The sequence below is a fragment of the Mesoplodon densirostris genome, chromosome 2 (genome assembly GCF_025265405.1).
Source record: "Mesoplodon densirostris isolate mMesDen1 chromosome 2, mMesDen1 primary haplotype, whole genome shotgun sequence".
NCBI lineage: Eukaryota > Metazoa > Chordata > Mammalia > Artiodactyla > Ziphiidae > Mesoplodon > Mesoplodon densirostris.
The window spans coordinates 4313187-4335467 of record NC_082662.1 but is presented as its reverse complement, the minus strand read 5'-3'; the positions used below and the strand labels follow the sequence as shown (position 1 = coordinate 4335467).

The 22281-nt window shown below is 54.7% G+C and overlaps 1 protein-coding gene across 2 annotated transcripts in view; it reads left to right on the top strand.

Moving 5' to 3' along the window:
• Positions 1–22281, top strand: part of CHD5 (chromodomain helicase DNA binding protein 5) — a 66115-nt gene that overhangs the window by 38626 nt on the left and 5208 nt on the right. For both annotated transcript variants that reach the window (XM_060088874.1, XM_060088873.1), the window contains exons 21-38: positions 2697–2814; positions 4197–4321; positions 5387–5618; positions 5803–5913; positions 6166–6338; positions 6865–7039; positions 7487–7579; positions 7777–7865; positions 8138–8271; positions 8717–8861; positions 9245–9404; positions 11628–11707; positions 11954–12086; positions 17470–17559; positions 18191–18328; positions 18598–18706; positions 20780–20912; positions 21320–21515. In XM_060088874.1, coding sequence (XP_059944857.1) covers positions 2697–2814; positions 4197–4321; positions 5387–5618; positions 5803–5913; positions 6166–6338; positions 6865–7039; positions 7487–7579; positions 7777–7865; positions 8138–8271; positions 8717–8861; positions 9245–9404; positions 11628–11707; positions 11954–12086; positions 17470–17559; positions 18191–18328; positions 18598–18706; positions 20780–20912; positions 21320–21515 — 2434 coding nt within the window. The remainder of the gene's footprint in view (positions 1–2696; positions 2815–4196; positions 4322–5386; positions 5619–5802; positions 5914–6165; positions 6339–6864; positions 7040–7486; positions 7580–7776; positions 7866–8137; positions 8272–8716; positions 8862–9244; positions 9405–11627; positions 11708–11953; positions 12087–17469; positions 17560–18190; positions 18329–18597; positions 18707–20779; positions 20913–21319; positions 21516–22281) is intronic.

The following is a 22281-nucleotide window of genomic DNA, read 5'->3' as shown; positions in this document are numbered from 1 at the left end:
GTCCATCCCACCAGCTGCTCCTCCTGGAGCTTCTGTCCAGGCTGGGATGACAGCCCTCTCCTCTCACCCGTGAAGCCCAGCTTCTCATGAAGGTGGGGCTCTGTGGTGGGGGCAGCTTGTGGGGGGTGGTGTGTCCCTCTTTCTAGCTTGATCCTGAAATTGCACTTGCAGCATCACTTTTTGGGGAGTCAGAGGCAAAGCTGTCCAGCCCCAGAGGTTTGCTTGTCTGTGCGCGTCCTTCATCCTTTTGCATCTGTCATACGTGCGGCTCTGTGCTAGGCATGGGGGTCCAGCTCTTGTCCTCAAGACCCTCATAGTCTAGTGTGGGAGATGGAGGTTAGAGACAGTTATCCAGCCCCAAGGTCATCTCTGTGCTAGGGGTCAGGGATGGCCCTAGGGGCCTGGTGTGAAAAATGTTCCATGGTGGTGTGACTGAGCCAGAGACTAGGATGTGGCTCCTCTGTGTGCAGCAGTCAACGTGTAACAGCTGCTCCTGCCTGCAAGCCCCTGATCCCACCCTGGGCCTGCAGCAGGCCGAGGAGTCTGGGGAAAGCTGACCAAGCCTGTGACTGTGGGCTGACCTGGAAACTGGATCCAGAATCCCCCAGCCCCCTGCCAACGTAAGACATGATTCTGGGCTGAGGCCCCAAGGGACCAAGTAGAGGGAACTGCACAACTTCTAGAAGTGTGCACAGAGAGAAAGTGACAGAGATGGAGCCCTGCCAGCCAAAGTAAGCCTGAAAACCCCAATTCCAAAGCTCATGAAAGCGTTCAATGAGACATTGAATGTGACATCCCACAAAAGAGTAAGCAGAATCCAAGGGGAAGGAATAATAGAATAGCCTGAAAAGAGTTCAGATAAACACATTTAGGGACCTCAAAGATACCAGAGTAACACTCATAAATCAAGAAGAAATCGATTAAGCACAAGCAGCAAGAAATAAGACTAACTGGATAGGAAAACGATCTGCATGAAATGGAAAACAAAACATTTCAACAGACTGGATAAACTCTCAACACTGTTGAAGAGAATGGTGATGAATGGGAACCTGGCATTGAGGGATTTCCCCAGAATGCAGCAGAGAGAGACAAAGATAAAACTGAGAAATTACACGGAGGATGCCTTGAGAGGCTCTGGTAATTACGTACTAGGAGTTGCAGAAGAAGAAATAGAGAAAATGGCAAAGAAGTCAGACTTAATGAGAATTTGCAGGCAGACATGGAGAAAGATGTGAGGTCTCAGGTCTGAAGTGCACTCTGGAGTACCGAGCAAGATAAATACAGTAAGTCCCCTACATATGAACGAGTTCCATTCTGAGAGCACGCATTCATTAAGTCCAATTTGTTCGTAAGTCCAACAAAGTTAGCTTAGGTATCCAACTAACACAGTCGGCTATATAGTACTGTACTGTAACAGGTTTATAAGACTTTTCACACAAATAACACATAAAAAACAAACAAGGGCTTCCCTGGTGGCGCAGTGGTTGAGAGTCCGCCTGCCGATGCAGGGGACACGGGTTCGTGCCTCGGTCCGGGAAGATCCCACATGCCGCGGAGCGGCTGGGCCCGTGAGCCATGGCCGCTGAGCCTGCGCGTCTGGGGCCTGTGCTCCGCAACGGGGAGAGGCCACAACAGTGAGAGGCCCGCGTACCGCAAAAAATAAAAAAATAAAAAAATAAAAAAAAAAAAACAAAAAATAAAGAAAACGTTTTTAATTACAGTATAGTACCTTGAAAAGTACAATAGTACCAGCTACGTCACCGCCGCTTTTACGCTTGCTTCCAGACATCCTGGGCTTGAAATAAAGATACTGTACTACTGTACTCTATACAGTACTGTACAGTAAAGTACACAAAAGCACAACCGCTTGTAGGGGATGCATGCGTATGACAATGTACGCCAGACACATGCACTAACTTACGTGATTGGACATGCGAATGCACGTTTGCATCTTTGAAGCTTCACAACTTGAAGGTTCGTATGTAGGGGACTTACTGTATAAATAAAGGAAGCCCTAGGCACATCATAGGGAAAATGCCACACTTCAGACCTAGTATCTACAAAGGAATGACAATCAGACTGTCCTCAGATTTCACATCAGCAACAATAGGTGGCAGAAGACAGCTGCAAAACCTTCAATACACTGTGGGAAAATGGTGACTGATAATTTTATATCCAGCCAAACTCTCTCTCAAGATTGATTATGGGAGGAATATGGGAGCTCAGAAGGGACTGCTTTTCTCTTCTCATAGGAAAGGGTAAAATCAGGGAAGACATCACAGAGGTGCTGTTTGAGTTTCCTAGGCGGTAAGGGGGTGGGAAGAGAGTTCAGGTAATTTGGGATGGTTGGAGAGTATGAAGGAAGCATTGGGAAATGAAGCCCAGATGGGGCTGGGCACCAAACCTGCAAGCCTGGAACACCAAGGTGAGGATTTGGGACTTTATCCTGTGAGGAGAGAGTTGGGAGGCGCGTGCTGAGAGCTGTGTCTTAGGCAGATGGCTGTGGGGCTGGTGTGGGGGATGGAGTGGCTGCTCAGGGGTTGAGGCTGGAGGCTGCATTCTTCAGAGAATGGCCCTGCATCAGGTCTGCCTGGGTCCCACCTGTCTCCCCACTCAGCAGGCTGCTCTGTGCTCCCCCACCTGTCATGGGGTCCCTGCTCTGCGGCAGTGCCTCAGGCATACCATGTCCCCTGCAGATGACCAAGATGCTGGACCTCCTGGAGGACTTCCTGGAGTATGAGGGCTACAAATATGAGCGGATTGATGGTGGCATCACCGGGGGCCTCCGGCAAGAGGCGATTGACAGATTCAACGGTACCCCCGCCCCACCCCACCCCGGGCCTTCACTGGGGGCCCCCGTCTGCCTCTCCTTCTACGCTAGGCTCTTAGCCAGACTGCTCAACTTATGGTCAGGGTAGCTGCTTCTCAAACGGCCGAAGAAAGCAAACCAGTCCTTAGGTCCTAATAGCTGGTAAAGGGATTCATTCTGTGGAACTTTCCAGGGGCCTGCTGGGGTGCAGGAAGCCGGTAGATAACACTTGCTCAGAGCTGAGAAACAGACGAGGAGGAAGGCAGAAGGGGAGGAAAATGTCTCTGTCACTAAATGAAGCCGGTGCTGAGGGTCTGGCCAGCACCTGTGGGCCTCTGGTATGGACGCCAGCTAAACCTCCAGTTATAGGCAGGGCCGGATGGGGCCTGTCCCCGGAGCACAGGCTGCGGGGAGGGCCAGAGCTGAGCAGCGCTCCCTTAGAGGAAGGACAGAGGGCAGGGCAGGGCCACACAGGCCCGAACTTCCAGCCTGCTCTCCTGCTTGCCTGGGAAGGAGAGGTGAGGGGGGCAGGCCAGGAGCTGGCTCTGGAGTGGAGGAAACCTCTGGAGGGGGAAGTGGTCCAGCGCCTCTTTAGTGGCAGGTTTGCAGCAAGTGCTGATGAGCTCTCTTTCCCTGGGGCTTGTGGCTGCTTCCCGCCTTCCACCCTCAGAACAGGGCTGGGGTCCCACGGCTCCAAAACCCAAAGCAGCGCTTCCTGTTGCCCACTCACGTCAGAGGTAAATCGAGTACAGTTTCAGCATCTAGATGCGGCCCCAGCGCACGTCTAAGTGGGAAGCATCAGGAGGATCGGGGACCTGTTTGCAGCTCGAGTGAATGCCGTGGTCAGTCCCAGGTCACTCAGTGGAGGTTCCCGATGGGCCTGAGAACCAGCTGTCCTGCCACAGCGGGCACTGACCAGAGCGTCGGCCTGGGCCCTGGAGCTGTGACCCTGAGTGTTCCTTGGCTGCTCTGACAGCATCACGGCCAGGGGAGCTGTGAGGGCGGGAAGGACCGAGTTCTCCAGGGCTCCCTGGGGCCTGGCCCTCAGGGGCTCTGCCCGTATTTGCTGGCTGTTTGCAGTTTCTTCTTTGCCCGCCTGGGCTTTGAAAATCGGTCCCTTCTCATTTTGGCTCCATCCTGTTGGCTCAGGGCTCAGAGCTGGGGCATCCAGGGGCTCAGATGGGCTGCTCTGTCCCCCGGCCCGGGCCCCCAGGCCTCCTCCGGCTTCCCTGAGCACAGCTCAGGCCATTGCTGCCTGTCACAGTTCCAGCCCTCCCTGCCCCGATCTCCCCTCCAGCTCTCCCGTCTGCCATCCACCTGTCCCCACCCCTACCCCTCTGGGTGTGCCCCTCACTCACCCCACTGGGCGCCCACCTCTCTTCCTCAGCGCCTGGGGCCCAGCAGTTCTGCTTCCTCCTCTCGACCCGGGCAGGTGGCCTGGGCATCAACCTGGCCACGGCAGACACAGTCATCATCTACGACTCAGACTGGAACCCGCACAATGACATCCAGGTGTGTGGCCCTGACACCAGAACCCTCTCAGAGGGCCCCTCGCTGACCCTGGCTCTGTGGGCTTTCCCTCCCTCCCCGCACAGACTGTCTCAGGGCTTTACCTCTCCCTGGACCCGCCTCGTGGAGTCCCAGCCCCAAGAGGGACCTGGGAGGTGAGCCCCTCCAGCTCCTTCATTGTACAAGAGGAAACAGCCCAGGGAGGGCAGGGGGTGTGTCCAAGAACACGCAGCGACCTGTGTGACCATGACCGCTGGTCTGTCCCATCAGTCTTAGGGTCAAGGCCGTGGAGTGGGGCAGGATGAGGGGACCCAGAGGGGGCCAGTTTGGGAGGAACAGGAAAATAGAGTTGAGGGGACAAGGCCTGTGGAGGTGGGGAGAGGAAGAGATGGAGGCGGGGGCCATGGGGCTGGTGAGGAAGGATGAGAGGGTTGGGGGGCAGGGGTTGTGGGAGTAGAGACACACTCTGCTGTCCATGGCCACCCGTCTCGGGGCAGGTCCGGGCACGCACACACTTTACACTCTTGGGGCGCACACGCAAACTTATGTCTCATGCACGTGTGTGCACCCGTGCACCGTCACCCACACAGATCTAATCACACCGGATCACGTCACATGGACACCTAATGCGCAAATCCCCAGGTATATCCTTGTATCACACCCTGTCCTCATAGGGTGGCTGTGCATCTCCAACAGGTGGGCTTACAGTCCCACTAGTGGTCACTCCCGGGGAGGTGCGGCCCCCATCTCGGCATGAGCACCATCAGAGCCCTGTGTGGCTTCATTACATCAAGCACACTGACCACACTGCCGCCCACACCCCTGCCTTGCACACCTGCAGTCACACCGAGTTCCATCTGCACAGGCACCCGGGCCCACAGGAGGCCACACAGGATGCGAGCACAGCTGTCCCGGTGCACACACATCTCCACGGGCAGTCAGGCAGCTGGTTCCATGCAAAGCGCGTTCATGAGCCCATGTGCATGCCTCCCCCCACCCTCTGGTACCTGAGCCTGAGCCCCCAGCTCTCGGTTGAGCTATGGGTACTAAGCTGCAGGTTGCCCCCAGGCCTTCAGCCGCGCCCACCGCATCGGGCAGAACAAGAAGGTGATGATCTACCGCTTTGTGACGCGGGCCTCGGTGGAGGAGCGTATCACGCAGGTGGCCAAGCGCAAGATGATGCTCACCCACCTGGTGGTGCGGCCCGGCCTGGGCTCCAAGTCCGGCTCCATGACCAAGCAGGAGCTGGACGACATCCTCAAGTTCGGCACCGAGGAGCTCTTCAAGGACGACGTGGAGGGTGGGTATCCCGGGTGCCGGGGCACGGCAGGGTGGTCCTGCTCGAGACACTCCCTTCCCGGGGCATCTCCAGTGTGCAGCCTTTCCCTCCTCCGCTCCCCGCTCCTGGCCAGGATGGGCAGGGCCAGGGTGGCATCTCTGGCTGCTGCCCCCCAGCTCTGCGGCCCCCCACCTCTGTCCTACAGGCATGATGTCTCAGGGCCAGAGGCCCGCCACGCCCATCCCTGATGTCCAGTCCTCCAAAGGGGGAGCCATGGCCGCCAGCGCAAAGAAAAAGCATGGCAGCACCCCTCCAGGTAGGGGCCGACCCAGCCCAGCCCCCAGACCCCTGTACCCTGGATGGCTGCTCCTGGAGAGGAAGGGGGCCCCCCAAACCCATTTTGTCAGGTTCCCCTGCCTGTGGACTGTAGCCGGGCGGGCAGTGGGCTGTTACCTTCTCTCATCACCGTGCTCCTCTGTTGCAGGCCCTGGAGGGGACTGGGAAGGGCCACTGTCTGGGATCTGTTCTGCTGGGGGTCCCCCCAACTCTGCACCCTGTCTGCCCCCAGGTGACAACAAGGACGTGGAGGACAGCAGTGTGATCCACTATGATGACGCAGCCATCTCCAAGCTGCTGGACCGCAACCAGGACGCCACGGACGACACGGAGCTGCAGAACATGAACGAATACCTGAGCTCCTTCAAGGTGGCGCAGTACGTGGTGCGCGAGGAGGACGGCGTGGTAAGCCCCGCCCCTCCTCGGCCCCGCCCTCATAGACCACGCCCCTCCCTTCCACGGCTCCACCCATCTGCGGCCGCGCCCCTACCGCAGCTTCTCCCTCTACTCTCGGAAACCGATTATCCCGAAGGCCGGCTCCCTGGTCTCTCCTGAGTGGGCCCTCCACCCTCCACGCGGACCCTGGGTGCTAATTATTCTTCCACGTGCCAGTTTTCCTTTTGAAACTGGGGGCCTCCTGAGGACAAGGGTGGGGCTTATTCTGTTCTATACCCCGGTGCCTGGCACAAGGCCAGGGAGTACTTGTGGAGCGAATGAATGAATGAATGAATGAATTACCGCGGCAGGAGCAGGAAGAGGAAGAACATATGGGGCTGGGGGTGATCAGGGAAGGCTTCCTGGAGTAGGCAGGCTTTCCAGTTCCTCCTTGAGCCCCTAGAGGGTGAGATGTGGTAGAGGCAGCGAGGCCCCCTAGGGGCAGAGACGCGCGCCGGCCCCGCCCTCACGGAGCCCACGGCACCTGCGTCCCCAGGAGGAGGTGGAGCGGGAGATAATCAAGCAGGAGGAGAACGTGGACCCCGACTACTGGGAGAAGCTGCTCCGGCACCACTACGAGCAGCAGCAGGAGGACCTGGCCCGCAACCTGGGCAAAGGCAAGCGCATCCGCAAGCAGGTCAACTACAACGACGCCTCCCAGGAGGACCAGGGTGCGTGCCCGGAGGGAGGGGAGGGCATCCCTGTGGCGGGAAGCCCTGGGGGCGGGGGAGGAGGAGCCGTGCGGAGTGGCCTGAGCCGGGAGGCGGTGGGGAGAGCTTCTCAGAGAGAGGGGGCTCCGGGGCAGGTGTGGGGTGTTGGGTGTTTGGGGGAACGCGATGGGTAGTGGTTCAGTGACTTCACGGCTAGTGGTGTGACTTTAAGGCAAGCCTCAGTTTCTCCGTCTGTAAAATAGGGACGAGGATGGTATGAGGCCTTAGAATGTAGGGCAGGGTTGTAGGGATTCTACGGGAGCTCACAGGAGGTACAGGAGGGCTGCTTTCGTTGTCAGTGTTCTCGGGCTGGGGTGTAGGGGTTTGGTGTGGCCCTGGGTGTGGGGGGCTCGGATGGGCTTCTGCCTGCACAGCTCACCCTGCACCCCTCTGCCTGACCCCCCACAGAGTGGCAGGACGAGCTCTCAGACAACCAGTCCGAATACTCCATTGGATCCGAGGACGAGGACGAGGACTTTGAAGAAAGGCCGGAAGGGCAGAGTGAGGCGCAGCGCCGGGCGGGGCCGCGCGGCGTGTCGGGAGCCGGTGGTCGGCGTGGGGCGCCCCGGGGGCCTCAGCACAAGCGTCCATCCCCCGGAGTGGGCCCTGAGGGGCCTGCTGTCCTGGGGCGAGCTGCTGGGTGGGTTGGGTCAGGACCCCGGGCCCGGCTGAGGGGTCGTGGCGGGCTGCTCCCCCAGGTGGACGGCGACAATCCAGGAGGCAGCTGAAGAGCGACAGGGACAAGCCCCTGCCCCCGCTTCTCGCCCGGGTCGGCGGCAACATTGAGGTGGGGCCTGCGTGCACCCCCTGCTCTCCCAGCTCCCCTTCCCCGGATTTCCCTCGTCCCCTTTCAGAGCAAAGAGATCCCCGCGCGGAGGAGGGGCGGGAGGGCTGGGGGGTCCCACTGGGTCAGTGCCAAGTAGAGGTGGGCCTGGGCTGTGCCCCTCTGGGTCCTGCCCCCGTGGGAGGCCCCTGCTCCTCCGTGCTTCTCCCTTCCCTGTGCTTTTCTCCCTCGTCTCTGAATTCCCCGCTCCCTCACCCTGATCTCCGCCGGCCCAGGTGCTGGGCTTCAACGCCCGACAGCGGAAGGCCTTTCTGAACGCCATCATGCGCTGGGGCATGCCCCCCCAGGACGCCTTCAACTCCCACTGGCTGGTGCGGGACCTTCGCGGGAAGAGTGAGAAGGAGTTTAGGTAAAGGGGCTGAGGTGGTGGCCCAGGGCGTGGCCGCCCGCCCTGGAGCGGGCAGGCTCCGGCTGGGCGGGCCAGCAGGATGGGTGGCGTTTCCGCCAGGTGAAGGGCATCTGGAGAGCTCGCTGCTGTCAGATGTTGGCGTGCCTGGGGTCCAGGCCCGGGCAGGGCTCATTTGCAGAGAACGCTGACCAGTTCCCTCTGCCAGAGCGGCTGGTGTTAACGGCAGCGCAAAGGATCTGGGTTATCCGGGGCGGGGCTGTCCCAGGAGGGTCCCCTGCCTGGGGGGCCTCTTCTGTCCTTCCCTGGGGCCTGACCCAGCCAGGCCTGGTTGGGAGGCAGGCGACGGGTGATGATTCCAGCCAGGAGGTCCCCCGGGGGTCCTGCCAGCCCTCTCAGAGGGTCCTGCCGCCCCCCACTCCCTGAGCCCCAGTCCCCCCCACCCCAGAGCCTATGTGTCCCTCTTCATGCGGCACCTGTGTGAGCCGGGGGCTGACGGCGCGGAGACCTTCGCAGACGGCGTGCCCCGCGAGGGCCTCTCCAGGCAGCACGTGCTCACGCGCATTGGGGTCATGTCACTAGTTAGGAAGAAGGTGGGTGAGTAGCCTTTGCTGGGCTTTTCCTGGCAGCCGACCACGGCCCAGGTGTGCCCCTGGGAGGTCAGCGGGCAGAGGGCAAGTGCCTGGCTGTCCAGGGTCTGAGTCAGGCTAGAGGCATGGACCCATGATGCCTCTCTGGGTGGAGAAGTCGGAGGGGGTGGGGACTGGAGGCCGGGTCGGCAGGTGGGCACGGGCTGGGGGTAGGGGCTGGCAGGGGGGTTTGCAGTCAGAAGGGCGTGCGGCTTGGCCAGCCTCGGGTGGAGGCGGCACCCCTGCCTCACCCCAAGCTTGGGATGCCCCGTCCCACGGGCCGCCCTGAGGCCCTCACTTCTGAGCTGCGACCACCTCCCTCCCCTCTTCCCTCCCACCTGCCCCAGGTTCAGGAGTTTGAGCACGTCAATGGGAAGTACAGCACCCCGGATTTGATCCCTGAGGGGCCTGAGGGCAAGAAGCCAGGCGAGGGCATCTCCTCGGATCCCAACACACCAGTGCCCGCCAGCCCTGCCCACCTTCTGCCTGCCCCGCTGGGCCTGCCAGGTCTGGGCTCTGTCGAGCAGGGGCGGGCACCTGGGTCACAGGAGGTGGCGAGACCCCACGTCCTCCCCACATCCCGCAAGGGCTGGCCTCCCTCCCGCCCAAAGCTTCTGGCTGCAGAAGTCTCACTCCCCTGAGAGATTTTCTTTTTAATGACAGCTTTGAGGTGTGGTTCACACACCCCCGTGTTCCATCTTTAGAACGTGTTATCCAGTCGTTCCTGGTAGATTCATAGGATTGTGCAACCGTTGCCCCTAATTCCAGAATGTTTTCATCACCCCAAAGAGAAACACATACTCATTAGCAGTGGCTCCACATTCCTCCTCCTCGTATCTTCCTCAGCAACCACTAATCTACTTTCCGTCTCTCTGGGTTTGCCTATTCTGGACATTTCACGTAAATGAAATTATACACTGTGGCCTTTTGTGCCCGGCTTCTTTCACTAGCATAATATTTTCCAGGTTCATCCATGTTGTAGGGTATCAGCACTTCATTCCTTTCTGTGGCCGAATCCTATTCCATTGTTTGGATCCACCACATTTTTTTTTTTTTTTTTGCGGTACGCGGGCCTCTCACTGTTGTGGCCCCTCCCGCTGCGGAGCGCAGGCTCCGGACGCGCAGGCTCAGCGGCCATGGCTCATGGGTCCAGCCGCTCCGCGGCATGTGGGATCTTCCTGGACCGGGGCACGAACCCGTGTTGCCTGCATTGGCAGGTGGACCCTCAACCACCGCGCCACCAGGGAAGCCCTGGATCCACCACATTTTGTGCATCTACTCATCAGCTGATGGATTTTGGGTTGTTTCTACCTTTTGGCTATTGTGGATAATATTGTGAGTAACATTGCTTTGAACTTTTGTGTTCAACTGAAAACAAGTGTCTTCATTTCTCTTGGGTGTATAGCTAGCAATGTGATCACCGGGTCACATGGTATAACATTTTGAGGAACTGCCAGACTTTTGCACAGTGACCACACCATTTTTCATTCCCACCAGCCACGTGTGAGGTTCCAGTTTCTCTACATCCTCACCAGCACTTATCTGACTTTTTGCTTACAGCCATCCTAGTGGGTGTGAAGGGGCGTTTCGTTGTGGTTTTTTTTTTTTTTTAATAAATTATTTATTTATTTATTTATTTTTGGCTGCCTTGGGTCTTCGTTGCTGCGCGCGGGCTTTCTCTAGTTGTGAAGAGCGGGGACTACTCTTTGTTGCGGTGTGCGGGCTTCCCATTGCGGTGACTTCTCTTGTTGCAGAGCACAGGCTCTAGATGCACGGGCTTCAATAGTTGTGGCACGTGGGCTCAGTAGTTGTGGCACGTGGGCTCAGTAGTTGTGGCGCACGGGCTTAGTGGCTCCGCGGCATGTGGGATCTTCCCGGACCAGGGCTCGAACCTGTGTCCCCTGCATTGGCAGGCACTACCACGGAAGTCCCTCGTTGTGGTTTTGATTTGCATCTCTCTTTTGATTTGCATCTTTGATGGCTGAAGATGTTGAGAATCTTTTCATGTGCTTCCGGGCCATTTGTGCGTCTTCTTTGGAGAAATGGCATTTCAGATCCTTTGTCCTTCTTTAATGGGTTATTTGCCTTTTTGGTGATTCGTATGTTTATCTGGGCAAAGCATCTTCTTCCCTCAGTCAGACCCCTCAGGCCAGGGGCGTCCTGCCTATCCCAGGTGACAGGTGCAGCCCCGAGAGGCTCAGCGCCTCTGAGGACATCCTGCTTCTGGGCACAAGTGCCCTCTAGTTTACTAGACACGCCTAGTTTACTTCCTGGCCCCGTGTGCCTGCGGGCAAGTCCCTTCCCCTGTGAGGTAGTGACCACCTCCCAGGGCTACTCAGAGCACGTGGGTCACTGGCCCTTTGCAGGATCAAGAACTGACTCAACGTGGGGGAGGCACGTGGCCAGTCAACCAGCCTGGAAGCCGGGACCACACCCAGCCGTCCTGGCTGCTAGTCTGCGCCTCCATTTACCTCTCTTCCTGGCTTCCAGATGGGAGGCCCCCCCTGCATGTAGCTCCGTCCTGTCGGCCCCTGGCTTTGGCCTCACTGGGCCCAGGGTCCTCCGAGGCTCCTCACGTTGCAGGCCTGGCCTGGGTGCTCTCGCTCACCTGGTTCACCTGTCCTTCTGGAGGTGCCGGGCCCAGGATCCTCTCTGACGCCCCATTTTCTGCCCTTCTCCCCCTCCCCGCCCCAGCTCACCTGTCTCACCCCGTCTCCCTTGATCTTTCAGACAAAATGGAAGCCCAGCTGGGCTACTTGGAAGAGAAGGAGCTGGGGGTGCAGAAGCCAAAGAAGCCCCCAGAAATCCAGGTATGGAAGATGCAGGTGTCTGGGCCCCTGTGGGATGGGGGTGGGTCTGGGGACCTTCTCAGGCCTTGCCCAGGCAGCTGTCACTCAGGCCCCCTGGTTCCAAGTACGAGCCTCTGTGTCTGGGGAGCAGGTTGCAAGCAAAAGCAGTGGGAGCCGGGAGAGTGCGTTCCGAGCCCAGCACCCCTTCCCTGCCTCCACTCCTGTTGAGGCTCCAGGCCCCGCAGCTCCCGAGTCTGTCCTCCCTAGGCCCTGCCAACTGCCCTGGACAGAGCGGAGGGTGAGGACAAGCACGAGAACTCGGATGGCAAGGAGAGGGCCCGCGAGGAGCGACTGGAGGAGATGGAGAAGGCCCAGCCCTCCCCAGAGCAGCTGCCGAAAGGTGCGGGCTTCCACCTTGAGGCAGTGTCAGGCCTGGGTCAGAGAAGAGCAGCCAGGCCGCTCTCTACCCCGTCTCTCCCTGGCCAGGTGGTGGGCTGTGCATTGCTCTGTCCTAGCACCATAGGTCCCAGGGTGAGGGGAGAGCCAGGGGCTCAGTTCTCTACATGTGGGCTTTAACTTTTCCTGCTGTACAGTTTGGGGGTTATTGGGCTACATCTTTTTCATTTTTTAAATAATTTTATTTATTTATTTTTGGCTACGTTGGGTCTTTGTTGCTGCGTGCGGGCTTTCTCCAGTTGCAACGAGCGGGGGCTGCTCTTCGTTGCGGTGCACGGGCTTCTCATTGCAGTGGCTTCTCTTGTTGTGGAGCATGGGCTCTAGGGTGCACGGTCTTCAATAGTTGTGGCTCGCGGGCTCTAGGGCACAGGCTCAGTAGTTGTGGCCCATGGGCTTTGTTGCTCGGCAGCATGTGGGATCTTCCCGGACCAGGGCTTGAACCCATGTCCCCTGCATTGGCAGGCGGATTCTTAACCACTGTGCCTCCAGGGAAGCCCGGGCTACATCTTTTTATTAATTATTTCTGAATCAGTGGCCTCGTGGTCTGAACACATGAGTCTGTATAATATTGTTTTTATATGATACTGTTGAAACCTGCTTTCTGGCTTAATGTGGTCAGATCTTGTAAATGCTTATGTGTGCTTGAAAAGAATGTTTGTCCTTTCATTGCTGGGTGTAAGGTTCTAAATATATGCATTAGATCATTATGCTGTTCAGATTTTTTAATATCCTTACTTATTTTTGGTTTGCTTTGATCAGTCACATCTGAGAGACTTGTGTTAAAATCTCTCACTGTGAGTGTGGGTTAGTCTCTGTCCTCGTAAGGCCAGGTTTTGTTTCGTATAGTTTGGGATTGGGTTGTTAGGTGCATATTGGTTCAGGTTTTTTATAATTTTCTGGTGAAGTGTTTCTGTTTATTATGTAATAACCTTCTTATCCCTCCTGATACTTTTTGCTTTAAGGTTCATTTAGGCTGATTTGGATTGAGCTTATTTTTGTTTAGTATACACTTGGTGTATTTTTTTTTTCTTTTCTTTTTGGCCATACTGTGCAGCATGCGGGATCTTAGTTCCCTGACCAGAGATTGAACCTGGGCCCCCTGCAGTGGAAGCGCAGAGTCCTAACCACTGGACCGCCAGGGAATTCCCATACTTGGTGTATTTTTTTCTATCCTTTTACTTAAAAGTATAAATAAAAACTTTATTGTGATATAATTCACATTCCATACAGTTCACCCATTTAAAGTATGTCATTCAGTAGTTTTTATATATTCACAGCATTGTAGAATCATCAGCACAATTAACTGTAGAACATTTTCATCATTCCAGAAAGAAACCCTATGCCCATTAGCCCATTTTCTCCTCCCCACAGCCTGTGGCAATCACTAATTTATTTTCTGTCTCTTTGGATTTGCCTGCTCTGGACATTTCATATAAATGGAATCATAAAATATATGCCTTTTTATGTGTGACTTCTTTCACTAAGCATAGTGTTTTCAAGGTTCATCAGTTTTGTACCATGTATTGGAACTTCATTCCTTTTTGCTGAATAACATTCTACTCTGTGGATAGACCATATTTTATTTTCCCATTCATCAGTTGATGGACTAACCCAACATCAGTTGGGTTATTTTGCCTTTTGGCTATTATGAATAATGCTGCTGTGAACATTTGTATATAGGTATTTGTGTGGACATAGATTTCAGTTCTCTTGGGTATATACATAGGAGTGGAATTGTTGGATCGTATGGTAACTCTAATATTTTGAGGAACTGCCAGATTGTTTGCTACAGTGGCTGCACCACTTTACATTCCCACCAGCAGTGTATAGTTTTCCAATTTCTCCACATCCTGGCCAACACTTGTTATTATCTCTCTTTTTGATTATAACCATCCTAGTGGGTGAAAAGTCATAGCTCAAGTGGTTTTGATTTGTATTTCCCTTCTGTGTAAAGATGTTGAGTATCTTTTCAAGTGTTATTAGCCTTTTGTACATTTTTGCTGGAGAAATGTCTTTTCAGATCCTTTTGTCCATTTTTTAATTGGGTTATTTGTCTTTTTATTATTGAGTTATGAGTTCTTTATAATACATGTTCCACATCAGATATGGTGGTTTGCAAGTATTTTCTTCCATTTCTTAATTTTTAATCTATCTGTATAATTAAGTTTTAGGTATATCTTTTGTAAACAGTATATGGTGGGATTTGTTGTTTTAAATCTAATCATAGAATCTCTACCTTTTAGCTGGCAAATTTAATCTTGTTACATTTATTGTAATAGCTAGGTATTTGGAGGAATTTCTACTCTTATTTTGTGCTTTATATCACCGTTGCCTTTTCTTCTTTTTTCTCCTGACATCTCTTGGATTGATCACATTTTCTTTCTATTTTCCCCCTTTCCCCTAGACTTCTTTGGAAGGTTTACAGTCAGTTCTATTTTGTACTCTTAAATTTTTAGCATGTCACCTCCTGAATACTATAAGGACTGTAGGCAACTTTAGCTCTGATGCACTCCCTTTTCATCTGCCATGTGCTGTTGCTTATTTCTAAAAGTTTTGTGTTTGCTTGTTTGTTCATTGTTGCTTTGTTCAGTGTCCTCCTTCCCAAAATACACCTTTCAATGGTGCTTTTAGCAAACTTCTGTGGATGGCAAATTCTCTCATTATGTGTTATTTTTCCTTTACATCTTACTGTATTTTTCTTGAATAATAGCAGAATTCGAGGTGGGATAGGGGTTTTCCCTCAGCACTTGAAGATGTTGTTTCTTTTGTATTCTGGCTTCCATTGTGCTGAGAAGGCTGCTCTCAGGGTAATTGCTGCTCCTTTGTAGGAAACCTGCCTTTTCTATCTTTCCTAACACGGAAAGACCATTTGTAAGATACTCTGTTTGTCTTTGGTCATGTGCAATTTCACAACAATGAAATTTTTGTTTATCCTGCTTATGACTGACTGTGATTCTGTGATTCTTTTTTTTTTTTTTTTTTTTTTTTTTACTGACTGTGATTCTTACAGCTGAGTGTTGTGTCTTCTATTGGTTATCGGCAGATTCTCAGTCACTCCCTCGCTGAATGTTATCTTTCCTCCCATTATGTTTATTTTCTCCTGGCATTCCTCTTACTCATCAATTCATTCCTTCACCCAACAAATACATAGTGAAGGCCTGCTGTGTGTTGGGGGCTGTCTTAGGCTCTGGGGACACAGACAGTGAACCAAAGCCAAAGCCTTCACATGGACTTTGTATTCTACTGGGGACCCAGGTGATCAGCAGTAAGCACAATTAGGTCTTGTTCAATAACAGACTCCAAATGCAATGAAGAAAAGAAAGCAGGTACAAGGTTTGTGAAAGGGGGAGGCAGACGTGTCTTTCACATCTTTTACTTTTTTGTTTCCTGTTTCTCTGCAAGGCTTTTTGAGTCATCCTCAGATCTAGCTTCAGTTCCTACTTTCTGTTATACAGCTATTCATTTGTATTATTTTCTATGGTTGCAAAACAAATGATTACAAATTTAGCAGCATGAAGCAATACCCGTGTATTGGCTCACAGTTGCATGGGTCAGAAGTCTGGGGTGGTGTGGCGGGTTCCCTGCCAAGGGACTTGCAAGACTGAAGTCAAGGCATTGGCTGAGCCGAGTTCTCATCTGAAGGCTTGGGGGAAAATCTGCTTCCAAGCTCATTCTTGCTGTTGGCCGACTTCAGCTCCTTGGGGTTGGAGGACTGAGGCCTCCTTTGCTGGCTCTCAGCTCAGGGGACATTCTTAGCACCTAGAAGCTGCCCACGTTGCTTGCCACGGGGCTCACTCCATCTTCAAGCCAGCAATGGTGCACCAGTCCCCTTCAGGCTTCAGATCTCTGACATCCTTTTCTGTGACCATTCAGAGAAAACTCTGCTTTTAAAGGGCTGGTGTGATGAGGTCAGGCCCACCTGGATAATCTCCCTCTTTTAAGATCACCTGTGCCTCATCGCGTGACCTTCTCAGGGGAGTAGAATCCATCACATTCACAGTCCTGACGACTATGTACAAGGCTTGCTCTCCAGGGCCAGGAATCTGCAAGGAGATGTCTAAAATGTTAGTGATTATGTATTTCATTTCTAGAAGTTTTATCTGGCTTTTTCTACTTCCTTTTTATTTTTTTTTTTTGATTTGTCTTTTCTTACGGATTCTCTTCCTTTTTTTTCTCTCTGTCTGGCTGTGGGTATTGTTTTCTGAGTTTCATTTGGGTGCATCTTCGTCAGAGATTGTTTTATCCATGAGAACCCATGTCATTCCTGGGTAGTAGGAAATGTCTCCCTTTCTATTTCCATGAAGCCCAGGGCCTAGTGGTCTCACTAGTGACTTGGCTGGTCTGGGACCAGTCTTTATGGCACAATTCAGATTCCACAGCCTGCATGCCTTTGTGTTGGGTTTGGACCCTCACTGGGGGCTTCCTGCCCCCTAGATTCCATGTGGGAGCCAGGCTTCCTCAGCTTGGCCATGAGCTGGCGGATGGAACTTTCCCTCTTTTGCAGAGAGCACAGCAGTTGGAGGGTGTTGGTTCATTGGTTTAATTCCAGTTCTCTGCATCTCTGGGGCTTGTGGCCTCATCCTTCCTGTCTGGTGTTGAGACACAGCTGGAGCCCCCCCAGGCCTCTTCCTGGTGTCCAGTCACCCTCTTCCCAGGCCCTCAGCATATGCTTCTCGAGCTTTGAGTTTCCATGCATTTATGGCACCTGGCAATTTCCTTTTCTTCTTGTGTGTGCACCCGTGTTTTTTTTTTTTTTTTTTTCTTCTGTATGCGGGCCTCTCACTGTTGCGGCCTCTCCCGTCGCGGAGCACAGGCTCCAGACGCGCAGGCTCAGCGGCCATGGCTCACAGGCCCAGCTGCTCTGCGGCATGTGGGATCCTCCCGAACCGGGGCACGAACCCGTGTCCCCTGCATCAGCAGGCGGACTCAACCACTGTGCCACCAGGGAAGCCCCCGTGTGTTTTTTTAATGTGATAGATATTGCCTGACATTTCTGGGTGTCTGTAAGAGGGGTTTTGTGTTAACGAAGGCCTGACATGTTGCCAGAACTTTGAGTCCTCTGGTTATCATTGTGGTAGGGAGGGTTCGGAGACGGTGCCTTGAGAAGTTTGGGGGGAGGGTGCTGCTGGGATGGGTGGGTGGGGTGAGGTCCCGCCCCCACCCTGCCTCCCCAGAGAACCCTCCCTGATGGCACCTGTTGGACTTCTGAGTAAGATGATGGAGAGGATTCCGTGCATGGCTAAAGCACTGTTGGGAAGCCACCAGCCTGGAGTCTCCTCTGCCCTTCCGGATCCCTCCCCACTCTGTGAACACACTTTGTCTTGCAGAAGAAGTGCTTGCTGAGAAGAAGGAGATTCTGGACAAGCTGGAGCTGAGCTTGATTCACAGCAGAGGCGATGGCAGTGATTTCAGGCCAGGTTTGGGGCTCTTGCATGTGCTCTGTCCTGTGTCCCTTGGTCTCTTGAGGGAACCATCTGGAGCCTCTTGGGTCTCTTGCAGCCTCCTGGGTACTGTCCCCTTGGCCCCAGGCCCTGATTAGAGCTGCTGGGTGGGAGCCTGGACTCGCCAGCCCCTCAGGGGACAGACCCTCCACCTCCTTTCTCCTGACCCCTCCTGTGGCCCCGGCCACCACCAGGAGGAAGGAGAGCTGGTCATAGAGTTTGGCCTAGCGCATTTGGGGTTCAGCTGGCAGCCTGTGTCCTTCTAAGTGCTGGAATGTTCTGGAACAGTCGTCCCCAGATCACAGTCCCAAGGCGGCACTGCCCTCCTTCAACATAAGCTGCATTTTCACAGTCCCCCGCATCCCCCCTGTCCCCAGGTGGTCCTGCCTTGGTGGAGGGACACTCAGGCTTGGAGCAGCCCTCCCTGCTCAGGATGGAGAGAGGGGGCTGCTGGCTTGTCTGTTTCAAATCCCTTTGGGCAGTGAGCCCCTTGCGGGTGGGGAGATGTGATTCCCGCTTGCCTTTGGGTCCCCAGTGCTTGGGGGAAAGAGGCCCCTGGGCAGTGCCTTTGGGACGGATAGATGAAGGTGGGTCTGTCCTCCCACAGATGACACCAAAGCCGAGGAGAAGGAGCCCATTGAAACACAGCAAAATGGTGACAAAGAGGAAGATGAGGAGGGGAAGAGGGAGGACAAGATCGGGAAGTTCAAGTTCATGTTCAACATTGCAGACGGGGGCTTCACAGGTACTGGGGTGGGGCCGTGGGCAGAGAGCTGTGCCTGTTTGTGTCGCAGGCTTCCTGATGGTGGGTCCCAGGAGTCTGGGCAGATGGTTATACTATACTAACGTGTGAATGGTTGACAAAAATCTGCAGCATAACCTTTCCTAGTAACACTGGAACACTGAACCTCTCGGGGTGGGGAGATGGCAGGTAGTGAGGGAGAGGCTTTCCTAGGCCCACCTCTGTGGGGGCTGGGGGGCACCTCATTCTGCTTCCCTTGGCTGGCTTCCCAGAGCTGCACACACTGTGGCAAAACGAGGAACGTGCTGCTGTGTCCTCGGGGAAAATCTACGACATCTGGCACCGGCGCCACGACTACTGGCTGCTGGCAGGCATCGTGACGTATCCTTGGCCAAGCCGGGCTGGGCAGGACTGTGGTCTGTTCACCTGTGGACCTCAGGGAGGGGTGTGGGGCTTGTGGGGTGAGGAGTCAGGGGCTGGTGCTCCTAACCAGGTGCCAGGGACCCTTTCCTGGTGACGATGACAGTGACCGTGATTGTAACGGTAGCTTGTCCCTTTTTTTTTTTTTTTTTTGCGGTACGCGGGCCTCTCAGTGCCGTGGCCTCTCCCGTTGCGGAGCACAGGCTCCGGACGCGCAGGCTCAGCGGCCATGGCTCACGGGCCCAGCCACTCTGCGGCATGTGGGATCCTCCTGGACCGGGGCACGAACCTGTGTCCCCTGCATCGGCAGGCAGACTCTCAACCACTGCGCCACCCGGGAAGCCCAGCTTGTCCCTTTATACTCAATATTCCATCCTCACAGCAGCCTTCCCAAAGGGTCACTACTACGATTCCCGTTACACAGAGGAGGAAACGGGTGCTCAGAGAGGCCAAGTGACTTGCTCAGGGACACACAGCCCTTCCATCTGACTCCACAACCAATGCTCCTAATTCCTACCTGATACAGACCTCACCTCCTCCCCCTGATGACACCTGAAGGGTGCTTCACCATTTAGGAAGGCTTTCATTCATTCATTCATTCTTCAATTCCATGTTTACTGATCACCTGTCTTGTGCCAGGCACGGAGGATGCAGCCATGAACACAACAGCCCCAAATCTCTGTCTACCCGGAGCTCACATCCTACTGGGGGGAGATGGCGAACGGCATAAGTTAGCAAGGTGTGGGGTTCAAGGAACATGATAAAGGGAGGATGGGCAAAGGGAGCTTTGTGGGTGGGGTTTGCCTGTAATGTGGGAAGGTCAGAGAAGGCGACATTGAGTACAGACCTCCCAGAGACAAGGAGAGGACCACACAGCTACCTGGGGGGAGCCACCCAGCAAAGCCGGCCTTCATGACGGCCTGGAGTGGTAACGAGAGGTGGAAAAGTTGTAGATCAGGGGTCGGCAGACCTTTCCTGGGAGGGGCCGGGGAGTGGATATTTCAGGCTTTGCAGAGGACTCCTCCAGTCTGCCATGGTAGCAGAAGTAGCCACAATACGTTAACCAACAAGTGTGGCCGTGTTCCAATAAAACTTTATTTACAAAAACAGGTTGTGGGCCGGATTTGGCCTGTGGACCCAGTCGTGGAGGTTAAGATGCTTGCAGCCAGCCTGCCTGGGTTTGAATCCTGACTCTACCCCTCACTGACTGTGGGACTTTGGGCAAGAAAACTGTGTTGTGTTTCTTTGTTCCCTCTGAAGGCTCCAGCGGAGGCCCCTTCCTTGCCTGTCCCCAGCTCCTGGTGGCGGCTGTCAGTCCTTGGCGTCCCTTGGCTTACAGCTGCACCATTCCAGTCTCTGCCTCTGTTGTCACCCACATGGCCTTCTTACCTGGGTGTCTCTCTCTGTCCAAATTTTCTCCTCTTACAAGGACATCAGTCACTGGATTAGCACCCACTCTCTCCCAGGATGACCCCTTCTTTTTTTTTTTTTTTTTTTTTTTTTTTTTGCGGTACGCGGGCCTCTCACTGTTGTGTGGCCTCTCCCGTTGCGGAGCACAGGCTCCGGACACACAGGCTCAGCAGCCATGGCTCGCGGGCCCAGCCGCTCTGCGGCATGTGGGATCCTTCCAGACCGGGGCACGAACCTGTGTCCCCTGCATCGGCAGGCAGACTCTCAACCACTGCGCCACCAGGGAAGCCCGGATGACCCCTTCTTAATCTGATTACACCTGGAAATAACCTATTTCCAAATAGGGTTACAGCCACAGGTGCTGGGGGTTAGGACTCGGATGTTTCCATCCTCTGGGTTTTGGGGATGAAGGAGTTTATCTGATGAAGTCTCGGTGCCATGTCTGGCCTCCTTGGGGCCCCTGTCGGTGTCCACTGATTGTCAAGTCACCCTCGTCCACGTGTTCATCTTGCAGCCAAGTTTAATGACTGTTTGGAGAGCACAAAGCCAGGGCGCCAAACCCCAGGCTGGTCTCCCGCCCCCCCACCCCATGGCCAGGTTTGCCCTTAACGGTGCCCCACCCAGGCACGGCTATGCCCGTTGGCAGGACATCCAGAACGACCCGAGATACATGATCCTCAACGAGCCCTTCAAGTCCGAGATCCATAAGGGCAACTACCTGGAGATGAAGAACAAGTTCCTGGCCCGCAGGTTCAAGGTCAGTCCTTGGCAGGGCCAGAGGCTGGGGGCGGGGTGCTGCGAGAGGGCAGGTTACATGAAGGTCTGGGGCAAAGAAATGAGCAAGCAGCAGCCCCCCCACCTCCCCCCGGTATATCTGGATGTGGGCCAGACTGTCCAGGAAAGGGAGTCATTTAGTCCGTCAACGAACAGGTGCTGGGTCCTTGCTCTGGGCCAGGCCTCACTGGGCGAGTGTCCCTGCCCTGGGTGGTGGGTGCAGAGAACTCAGCTTGGCACGGGCTCTAAGGGGTGGCCCAGAGGGTGGACCGCCGGGTGAGGGTGTGTGTCCTTCCCTGCTTTCCGCCAGAGCCTTGGCCTGCGGCGGTGGGTGCTGGTGCAGGGGGGCCAGGCCAGCGCTCAGTCCCTCCCCTCCCCCCGCCCCCTCAGCTGCTGGAGCAGGCGCTGGTCATCGAGGAGCAACTCCGGAGGGCCGCGTACCTCAACATGACCCAGGACCCCAACCACCCCGCCATGGCCCTCAATGCCCGCCTGGCCGAGGTGGAGTGCCTTGCCGAGAGTCACCAGCACCTGTCCAAGGAGTCCCTCGCCGGGAACAAGCCTGCCAATGCCGTCCTGCACAAGGGTGAGGGAGCCTGCTCCCTGGGGGGGGGCCCACCTGCCTTGCTCCTGCCCAGCGGCTCCTGCCCCCCAGGTGGGGGCATGGGGCTGGGGACAGGACATCAGAGGGGACAGGCTGTCATCCAGCCTCTGCTCTTACCTGTGGGGAAAGCGAGGCCTTTGCTTTTCTAGCCTTTTGCGGAAGCTCAGCGCCGTGCAGGCCCTGGATGGGGGGTAGGTGACATAGAAGACTCTTAAGTTGTACAAGCTCGTTTATCGAGCCTTGACAATATGTTTTTTTTTTATTTAATATTTTTTTAGTGAGAGGAGAGGACCTCTAGAGGAGAGGACCTTTTTAAAATTAAAAACATTTTTTTTTTATTGGAGTGTAGTTGGTTTACAGTGTTGTGTTAGTTTCAGGTGTACAGCAAAGTAAATCAGTTGTCCATATACATATGTCCACTCTCTTTTAGACCCTTTTTCCACACAGGTCATTACAGAGTATAGAGTAGAGTTCCCTGTGCTGTACAGTAGGTCCTTGTTAGTTTTCTGTGTTTTATGTAGTCGTGTGTGTGTCAGTCCCAGTCTCCCAACTTATGACAATACGCTTTAAATACGTTCTCTCTTTACTTCTTGTAATATCTTTAAGTGGTGAGGTTTCTCATCCCATTTTAAAGTCGGTGCTCGGGGAGGTGAAGTAGTTGCCCAAGGTGTCCCGGGATTCACGTCTTTGACCCTCGTGCTCCAAATCCTGAGGAAGTTCCCAGGCTGGTTAGAGGGAGGGGGTGAGC